This window comes from Cariama cristata, unplaced genomic scaffold, assembly GCF_000690535.1.
Source record: "Cariama cristata isolate BGI_N322 unplaced genomic scaffold, ASM69053v1 scaffold21527, whole genome shotgun sequence".
Taxonomy (NCBI): Eukaryota; Metazoa; Chordata; class Aves; order Cariamiformes; family Cariamidae; genus Cariama; species Cariama cristata.
The window spans coordinates 814-11,116 of record NW_009626339.1 but is presented as its reverse complement, the minus strand read 5'-3'; the positions used below and the strand labels follow the sequence as shown (position 1 = coordinate 11,116).

The 10,303-nt window shown below is 57.0% G+C and overlaps 1 protein-coding gene across 1 annotated transcript; it reads right to left on the bottom strand.

The window, feature by feature from the left end:
- On the bottom strand, window positions 1-10,056 carry SRF (serum response factor (c-fos serum response element-binding transcription factor)). The gene is made up of 6 exons (XM_009704002.1): window positions 9,793-10,056; window positions 4,334-4,595; window positions 2,020-2,139; window positions 1,106-1,297; window positions 508-584; window positions 1-245 (listed from the first exon to the last, which is right to left on the bottom strand). Exons 1-6 carry the CDS (start codon window positions 9,958-9,960, stop codon window positions 150-152), a joined length of 915 nt encoding a protein of 304 aa, XP_009702304.1. The 5' UTR covers window positions 9,961-10,056; the 3' UTR covers window positions 1-149.
- Between the last annotated feature and the right edge of the window lie 247 nt (window positions 10,057-10,303).

The window sequence follows — 10,303 nt, the reverse complement described above, 5'->3', positions numbered from 1 at the left end:
GCGTGTGTGTGTGTGTGTGGGGGTGGATGAAGGAAACGTGAAAAGGCAACAATAAATAACTGGTGCAGTCTGTACGAGAAGGAATTGCCGCCAGCCCTGGCGCTGGCATGACAAGCCAGGGACAGCACAAGGCCGGCAGCAGAGGCCTCTCAGTCACTCTTGGCGCTGTGTGAGGTGTCCAAGTTGACCACCTGCAGCTCCGTCAGGCTGCTGCCACTGCTGCTCTGCTGCCCGATGACAGCCATCTAGAGAGAAAAGGGAGGAGGAAGCACTGGGGGACAGCATTCCCTGAGACCATGTGTGCCAGCAGCCAAGGTGGCAATGTCCTTTCTGGGCATCTGTCCAAGGAGGGCAAAACTTCCTCAACCCAAGGGTGCGTGGCACTGACAGCTTTCCCAGACCTGAGGACTGGACCTACCCAAGGGCCCGGGTCTGTCCAGACCCACTAAGGATGTGCAGAGGAAGGACACCTCCCCTGAAGACCTGTGAGTACCACTCTGTGCCTACCTGGTGAAGCTGGACAGCTGAGACTGGGATCTGAACGGTGCCTGATGGGGCTGTCAGGAACACTTGGGGGACGCCACCTGCCACAGAGAGAATGCACAAATGACACCATCCTTTACACAGTGCTCCCCCATGGGTCCTTTCTCTGAGCTCCGTGGAGCTTCACAAGGATGAAGGTGCCTGTTTGCATGCATGGAGGCATCCCAGTAGAAAGCCACACACACTAGTTTTCCAAATGCTAGGAGAAGCAAGGCACAAGTCCTCAAATTCAAGTCTTGCCTGCATGGCTTCATGCTGCTTTCCCCCCTCATGCAACCACACATCCTCTCCAGAGTCTCCTAGCTCCCTCCAACACCTGCCCCATATGCCACCTATCCCACCCTTTTTCCCAGCAAACAGCTCAAGCAATCCTTTGCACAGGAGAATGGCAAGATCCAAAAAGCACGCATCAAGCAGCACCCCTGCCAGGCCTTCATACAGCCGCTAGGACTGCTTCGAAGAAAATTCTTTGAAATCAATATACAACACAAATGCATGCGAGACGACAAAAATCAAGGTGTTGGAGCACTTAAGGGAGCACTGACCCAGACAGCTGTCTTACCCTGATCCTGGACCTGGCCATGGGACACCTGCATCGCTGAAGGCGCCTGTGAGAAAGCGTTGAGGACTGCAAGTCCACCGTCCGCAAGGCCAGATGTGGGCGCATACATCACCGCATGTGGGCTGGGGTACATCATGTGGCCACCCACGGTGGTTGGCACAGACGACGTCATGATAGTCGCCGGGAGGGTCACTGACACCAGGACAGACTACATGTGAGCCACACAAAAGGAGTCTGCTACACTCACACACCTGCTCAACCCCCCTCCCTCAGCCACTCTTGGAGTGCTGTCTTGAAGGTGCATGAAGATACCCATCTTGATCTCCCAAGCTCTTGGGGAAAAGCTCCAGGGAACAGGCAGGAGAGCTCAAACCTCTCCTTTCATGAGTGAGTATGAGAGAGCAGAAAAGCACAGTAGCCAAATATCCCAGGACTGAATTCAACTTGAGATACAAGTTTCCTGATGAAGCTTTAAGAAAGCCGTTGAATTGGATTCAGCCTGCATCCAGGCATCCGAGCTTAGCTTTTGCCAACAACAGAGGTGTCCTCTGCATATACAGTAAAAATCTCAAGTTGATGTGAGCCAATGCCTTGTGCTATGGCCAACGTTGGCTCGCTAAGAAACCATATGAGACACGGACAACCTGTTCCCAGCTCCATGCTGCAAGTAAGAGCAGATGATGTATCTCGAGAGGCTCTTAAATTCTTTGTAAGGTGCCCTATGCACAGCAGCATCTACCTAGATACAGCATAGCACAGGGATAAATACACCTGGGAAAACTGTCAGAAAGGATGGGATAGAGTTGGTCCAAAGAAGGATCCTGGGCAGAGAGCAGGCATGAGGTCTACTGGCGTGGGTTGTTACCAGCAGTGGTTAGGAAGACGGAACACGGTTACCGATGCGTCCCAATTACCTGTTCCGCTGGAAGAGGTCTGGGTAAGGTCAGTGCTGCTGTCACTAGAAGGAGACGTTTGCTGTGGTGCCTGGTGCACCTGGATCGCCTGGACTGGGACCTGCTGAGCCATGGTACCACCTGGGGAGAGAGAGAAGCTCATGAGCCCGTGGCTCAGCAGGGATACAGGCACTCTGGGCCATGTCAAAGGCCCCTAGTCCTCCTCTGGCTGCATACAGCTCTGCACTGCACTGGGGAAGGCTAGCCAAAAGCAATGTGTGCCAGAAACCAGGCCATGTCCCAGAAAGAAGGCCAAAACCTGCTCCTTCCTGGCACACAGGGGCCAAGGTAGTGTTAGTTGGCCTGTGGGGCTCCAGAGAAAAAAGGCCACAGCAGCTTTTGTCCAGCTCACAGGCATGGTTCAGAAACATTTGGTGCTCTCTTCACCATTCCTGGCTCCACCAAGACACAGCACAGAAGATGTTGGGAGGAGAGGGCCCAGCACACACCCCCAGGCACTGCCCATGCTCAGCCAGCCCTGCAAGGATCATCTCACTGCACCGGGCAGAACTGCGAGAGCCCAAATGCCCAGGCCAGCTGGGCTCCGCTGCCTTCACCCTCCGGAGCCCAGCTCCATCCTCCACAGGGCACTCGGGGAACAGCTATCTCACCCAGCTTGTGATCTCAAGGACATCACAGTGCCCTACACAGGGCTTAGAGACCACTGGGCCATAAGCTGTGCATCTCAGAGCTGCCCCTGGGGCACGGCCACCCAGCCTCCAGCCCAGTCCACTCCCTGCAAAGCACTTCAGCTCCAGAGACAGAGCTCAGCACAGAAAGCTCCCCTCAGACTCGGGTCCCATCTCCAGAGGGAAGAGCAAGGGATGCCAGAGAGCAGGAATCACCGTCTGCCCCGCTCAGGCTGGGCATCTCCCCACGTACCACACCACAGACACATGTCCATTATGCTCTTAGCCCCTCCAGATCACAAGGGAAACCCAGGCCCCTCGCGTGGGATCACACTGTCTGCCAGGGCCCACAGAAGCCGTAAGGGCTCCAAGAAAGCATGCAGGCTATCAAACTCATCGACTTGGGCACAAACAGGCAGGACACAAGAAACACTGTCTGACACTCAGTGCTGATCCTCAGGTGACGGCTGCCCCTCAAAGGACAGCCTAGTCCTGCTCTGAAACTCCAGCCAGGAGCACGCCCAAGCCCCAGTACAACACCTGGAGAACACCAACTCAGCGCAACAAGAAATTCCTACAAAGGACAATGCACACAAGGCAGCACAGCAGCATCACTCCCTCCTCTGCTCTGGGTCTCTCCTAATCGCTCCTCTGCACTGCGGTTCGGTGACTGACTGAAAACCCAAACACAAAAGCAAGGGCAGCTGCTCAGAGCCAAACGCCAACACTTCAAAGATAAATAAAAAAAAAAATCCATTGGGCATCTGAGCTCTTGTGATCTCCTTCCATCGGTCCTCCTAGCAGCACAGTCCAGCTTCAGCACAGCTGCACCAGGGACCCAACTCCTCTGCGTTTGCTAGCCGCAGGGCAAACCCTGGGGCAGGAGACTGACAACTCGCTCCTTCCCTTGCTCAGTATCTCCCAGGCTGCTGCTCCTGCCTACGCCAAGCATCCTCTACCCTGCCTTCCCCTCTCTCCCCCGCAACCACAGCGAGGGTGCCCTGTGCTCCCCCCTCAGTTGAGGTTGAGCTCTCTGGCCAAGACCAGGACCCTCAACCGACACCTCCACCCCCCCACCCCATCTCAAGCAAGCGGAGGAGAAGCGAGTGCTGACCTGTCAGCGACACGATCTGCCCTCCAGCTCTGGCAGGGAAGCGGAAGACTGTCTGTTGTGCCTGCTGTAGCTGCCCAGCCGTACCCGTGACCACCTGGCCCTGCTGGCTAGAAAGAGCCAGGGAATGCGGCTGTAACTGAGTGAGAGGAATGGTAGGGGTCCCCGGAGAAAGGGAAGCACCTGCCAAAAGGAGGGAGAAAGAAAGGCTTTGTCATCACCAGCTCTTTTCACTCCCTCCAGGCTTCTTTGGTGCTGCCCTGGGGTCCCAGCTCAGCTCCCTGCCACCAATGCCCTTCCCAGCAGCAGGGCCAGCTATCAGCACTCTAAGGAAACAGTCAGTACACAACCCTTCTTCTTTCTCCAGGCACTGGCTTGACTGGGCTCGAGCAAGGAATCCCAGTCAGGCTCACCCTACGGCAGCAACCGCTCTGCCTCCTCCTGCCACTACATCTCCTCTCCTCTGGAGAGGGCAGCAAGACGCGCCAGGTACAGAGATGGATGGATGTAGTCCTCAGTCCCTAAAGGCACTGACCTGACATGAGAGTGAAGCCGGTGGGTATTGGCATGAGGCCCCCAGATGTCACTGCACTGGCTCCAGTAGTCTTCAGCACTGTCCCGTTGGCACTGGTGACGGCATTGGGGCTGATGCTGGCAGACACTGGCGCCAGGTAATTAGTGATGGGGAATGACGGACCACTGCTGACCTGCATGGAGGTCGAGGTCGTGGGGGCTGTCTGGATGGTGGACGTTGTCCCCGGCAGGCTGGTGACAGTGAATGCTGGTTTCAGTGCATCCTGGGGAAGGAGAGATTGTGACAACTCAGACCAGCCCTTGGATCTGGTGAACATGTGCCCACGAGACCAAACCAGGCTCCGCAGGTGGCATCCCCGTGCTAAACCATACCCCCAGAGCCTGCTGCCAGCACACGGAGCAGAGCCAGGATAGCAGAGAGGAGTTGCTTATACAAACGTGAGGAGACTCTGCACAATAATACAGCATAAGGAGAGCTGCAGAGAGCTCAGTGTAAATCTTGGCTACAAGCCCAGGGCCACACAGGTCCCCTGAGAGACTTCCCTGCGAGACACCAGGGGATGCAGCAGCCCTTCCCCTCCCCAGGAGTCCCCATAGCCTCCAAGAAGAGAACAGTCTCTTTTTGGCACCTAACAGGCAAAAGCAGTCCTTGCACGAACAGCCATAAAGGCAAACACGCTGTCTCCTGTCAGGAACACGCACCACTTCCCTTATGGCAGGAAACACGCAGCCAAAACCAAGCCGAGAATCGGCTCTTAAAGGCAGCTGTACGCTGAACGCAGCGAGGGAGAGGTGAGTAAGGCCAAACCCAGACACGGAGGCGGCTGGGGAATGCCTCCACAAACCTCCCGGAGCAAAGGGGAGAACCTGGCCAGGGGAAGCATCCATTTGCCAGTCCACAAGCAGGAGCTGGGCACGAGGCGAGCGCTTCCAAGAGACTCCACGTGTTTAGCTACACAGTCCTGCAAGGAACGTCGGAGCTCTACGCCCGTCTGAGGACAGCATCGCCAGGGAAGCTGAGCACCAGGAGGAAAAGGGCCCTGCGCTGGGCCAGCGCTAGCCTGAGAGGCTGGCCCCCCCTGGGCCTGGGCACAAGGGAGGAACGTATATGCCAGGCTGCAGGGCACGTAACACCGCAATTTCCACAGCCACAAAACATGTGGCTGGACGTGGCTTGGATCCACAGGAACCAACCGAGCTCAGCATGATCCTTGCCGCCCCTGGCAGTCACACTTCACACATCATGCGTCCTTCCCTCAAATCTCCTTTTGGATACCCAGGGTCTCCATGGCTCCTCTCCTGCTCCGCTCAGCCAACTGCAAATACACTGCTCCACAGGAGACCATACCACAGACCCCAAGGGACCTGCTGTCCCCGTGCCCCACCGCAGCTGCCGGCAAGCCTGGGAAGAGTTAAGGCTGCCACACTCCCACCCCTCCCGCCGCAGGCTGGTGGGCCCAGCTCTCCCACGTGCTAAGCCTTGTTTCCCAGCTTGTCAAGCTGCCAGGAACGAGGAATTCACAGCTCAACGAACAGCTAAAAAAGGGAAGGCAGCCCATTTTGGACTGGGGGGAGCCAATCCCGGGCAGTCGGCCGTGCCCCAGGGCCTGGGGAGGGAGGAGAGCAACCTCCCTCCGCCTTGGCACCGCAGTCCCTGAAGTCCGAATTAGAAGAGGCACGTGACAACAGAGCGAAGCCCAGCAGAGACACTTTCCATTAGCTCAACCACAAACTCCTGCCATCCCACACGGCACACGGGAGGCTGTGGATGCCCTCCCCACGTGGGTGACAGGGCAGAGCTTCCCCCAGCCCATTATGCCATGGGAGCCACAGCAAAGCAGGGCAGGGCAGATCCTGTTCCCAGCTGGACAAGCCAGGCTCTCCCTTCAGCCCCAGGCGTAGCCCTGAAGCTGTACACCCCCAAGATATAGCCCCCAAGCAGCTGAAGCACTTAGCATCCCCCTCACGCTCCGTACTCTCAGGGATGGAGGAGGCAGCCCAAAAGATTCCCAGCACCCTGCTCAGGGGGATTCCCAGGACTCCCTAGAAGCACGAGGGTAAAACCTCAGTATGATCAGAACAGCACAGGTGCTTGCGAGGGATGCTGTGCCAGCAGGCTCGGACCATGCACATCCTATCTCTGCCCGCTCTACCCTGCCACAGGTGAGACTCAGATTCCTCCCATCTTTGTTGTGTTTCTCTTGGGCTGCAGCAATAGCTCCCGGTACAGAAAGAGAGCTGGGAGAGACCCTGGGATTCGACACCTCTTGCCTTCTCCCTGTGCCTTTCTTGGATGTTTCGGAGCCCCTGGACATCTCGGTTTCCCCCAGCACCCCACAAAGTCCAGACTACATGCAAAAGGCCAGCCTTCAATAGGAGCCAAGTCATGGGTGACCTTCACCAGAGGTGACCCAAGGGGCCGTGGACAAGCCCTGAGGCAGCACAGCAGCCCCGAAGGCCCTTCCTGATTCAGTTGCACATCCATTCCCACCACAGCTGACTGCAAACTTCAGTTTGCGGAGCAGTGCCTGGGAATCAACACGGAGCAGAGAGGTGCAGGATGGTGGCAGGTGTCTGCACAGATCCACACCACTGGGCATTGCTTGATACAAGCTATACAGCATGACTGGACCACAGGATACGGCCCAGGCCATCTGATGCCCATCTTTGACCCCACAGGGTCTTGGGGACAGAACTGATACTGCTCCACAGCTTCCTGGTGACAATGTTGCACAGCCTGGCCCAGACCTCCCAGCCAGCATTATTACACAGATGTTGATGTTGCATGGCAACTGGCCTTGGAGATACATGGGAAATCCCAATTTGGTCTCCCAACACCTGGTCTGCATTCCAAAGGGGGCAGAAAGTCCCACCTTTCCCCCACCCCAAAAAGAGATGACTAGATCAAGGCTACTCCCATGCTCTCACCCCTAGAGCCCCTGAGTTCCCTCCTAAATCCCCTCTCCCACATAACCACACCCAGGAGATTACACGAGAGCACTGTGTCCTTTGGGGCCCACAAAAGATCAGACAGGTCAGTGCACGACAGTATCTTCGCGAGGAGATAGCTGCAGTCTTGAAAGTACAGCGTGCCCCGGTCCCAGCTGCAGCCCAAGTTCAGCTCCATGGCAGGGAGTTTGGGTTTGGCACTGCAGGAAGATCTCAGAGCTGATGCTGGCTGTAGCACAAATAAATACACTTTGGGGCTGCTGGCTGCAGGTAATACAGCCTGGCTGCATTGCTCCCCGCTCTGCCGCAGCAGCTGAACCCAAGCAGGTTTTGTCCTGGAAGGGTCCAGGAAGCAGAGTTCACAGGAAGGCCAGGGAGCAACAGCCCAACACTTTCAGAGCATCCTACGTGGCTGGACCTGACAGTCCAGGCACTTAATTTCCTGCCATCTCCTCCAGTGAGGCACCCATAACCCAGCCCTGTGTGCCACCCACGCCTCAGCAAGGATGCCAGCCACCTAGCACGGCCCACCCACAGGCTCCCTTCATCCTCAAACAGCTTCTTGGTCTATCTGAATTGGGCTGAGCTCTGCCAGAGCACCAAACCAGGCTTCCAGCCCTGCAGAAGACACAGCAGCACTGGGGAGGGCCAGGGTGGGACTGTCCCCAACCCCAGGGCTTGCCATGACAAAAACCCTCGGCAGGTCAGGAGTGGGTTTATCCAGAAGACAGGGCCACAGGGTTCCTCCAGCCTCACACCAAATACTGGCTGTGGCCACAAGACATCCCACACGTGAGTACTGGGACGGAGCTTGCAGGGTTGCATCAGAAAACAGGGAGAAAGAAGTTGTGTTAAGAAGATCTCCTCTGCAGAGTACCTGCACCCCAAGAGAACACTTCCTTTAGGGCCACCTAGTAGTATTTTCAGGGTAAATCTTAAGGGACATAATGTGGACAAGCCCCAGGCCAGCTGCCATGCACCGTACTTCTTCCTGCACCTCCAAATTACTCCAGGCACAGCTAATTTATCTTATTACAAAATGCCCACAGGACTTGCCTTTTCATCCAGAAGCCCAAGAGACACAAGTTCTTACAAACACAGGCTGCACAAGGGAGAAACTGCTGGTGACAACGGGCTCCTTTGCCTACTGGAAAGGGTTGGCACAGCTCATATTAGGAATCAGAGGCACCCAGGGGAGTCACGCCAGACTGGGACAGCCAGGACTGTTGTTGTCGTTGGGCTCCCAGCAGCAAGAAGCCTTCCAAGGGATTCTTCTGGGCTCCAGTACAGAGCTCTCCAGTCAGCAACACCTTGGCCCACCACAGCTCCTCTGCCCACAGGCATCTCTGGGACTGTTCGTATTTCTCGGGGCTCAGGAGCGATAAGGTGCAGCACTGCACACCCATGAAGAAGAGGGCATGGAGGAATTGTGGCTGCTGGGTACTCAGCAGCACCGTGACCAGAGCTGTTGGGCTGCCGCAGGATACAAACACGCAGCTGAACACCCCTGCAGCCCCCGATGACATGCTGGGCATGTCTCAGGGCTGTACTCGCTGCCTTTGGGATTACGGGGATCTCAAACACCCTTCTCCACGTTCTGTCTGCTTAATGTTTAGCGGTTACTGTACGGCAAGGATGCTGCTGTGGCTTGCGTAGTTGGCTGGAGGACTCCTAGAGTAAGGCTACAGTTCATCTGGAAGGATGCTTTTGCGGCAAGCCCAATACACGTGCCCTAAGCACAGGTACAGCAGAGCTGCAGCAACTCACAGCACCCGACGGCACTCCACGCAGGCCGGGGAAGCTGTGGCACAACCCCCCAGTTCGGCGTATCATCCCAGCCTTGCCCCCTATCTCCAAGTGCCTGCAGACCTGAGCACCAGGGATACGGGAGCCACCTTTCTTGCAACAGCTCCAAGGAAGAGCACCAGGGGATGCCGGGATGAGACGGGGCCCTTCCAGCAGAAAAGGGCCAGCATCTGCAGGGACATCAGGCAGGGAGCAGAAATGGTTCCTCCAGCCAAATGTTTCCATTCCCCATGTCCTCCCTGCCCCCTTCCAAAACAGCACCAAAGCAAGAGACAGCTGCAGCTTATAAGGAATGTGAGGGGCCCTGCCAGGGACTCTGGCGAGGGAAACCAGGCCTTATAAGGCCATGGAGGCAGAATCAAATTTTTATCAATGAGTGCAAGAGCATGGAGACGCCTGGGGAGAGATAACAGTGCAGGGAGCTGGCCGGGGGGGTGGGCTCGGCTGGTGGGGAGCCCCACTGCAAAGACCAGGGCCAGGACACCTGCCAGGCATTTCCCTCCCTCTCCGAATCCCCACCACCACCAGCTAAGCAAAGGAGTCAGCCCTGAAAGGCCACGGCATGAGCTCACTGGAGTCACAGAAAAAGGGGACCTGTCCTCACCTTCCCAAGCTGTTACTCAAGGAGAACTGGGGATGATCAGGGCTCCCGGCACAGCCCCACGGGCACAGCCTGTGACCCCCCCAAGGTGCCCAGGACCTTACCTTGGTCTCCCCGCTGCTGTCTGACTCGGACACCTGGTAGGTGAGGTCCGTCTCCTCAAAGCCCGTGGCACTCATACGCTGGTCGGTGGTCGGGTCCGAGCGCGGGGGTGAGTCCGGGGAGTTGAGGCACGTTTGGATCAACGCCTTCCCCGTCTCACTGGTGATCATGGGCTGCAGTTTCCGCGTGGCAAACGTGTACACATGGCCCGTCTCGCTGGCCACCAACAGCAGGACTTGAGTGCCGGTCAGCGTGGAGAGCTCGTAGGCCTGCCAGCAGCACGAGGGAAGAACAGGGAGTCACAGACAGGAGGGACACATACAGGGCAGGACAAGAGTCCCTGGCGTGACCCTCCTTTTGCTCGCACCAGCTCCAGCTCCCTGTTCACCCCGGGGGAGCTGTGGCCACTAAAACCAACTCCAGACTGGTTCCCCACAGGCTGAACTGCCCAGGCTGTGTTCCCACCTCCTTTAGCCTGCGCTTAGGGGCTGTGCGTGCCAAGAGGCCACGGGA

Coding starts and splice junctions, on each gene's coding strand:
- SRF (XM_009704002.1), bottom strand. CDS start 9,960: ATGATCACCAGTGAGACGGGGAAGGCGTTGATCCAAACGTGCCTCAAC. Junction 1,298..2,019: donor GACCTCTTCCAGCGGAACAG/GTAATTGGGACG, acceptor TCCTGGTGTCAG/TGACCCTCCCGGCGACTATC. Junction 246..507: donor CAGCTGTCCAGCTTCACCAG/GTAGGCACAGAG, acceptor TTTTCTCTCTAG/ATGGCTGTCATCGGGCAGCA.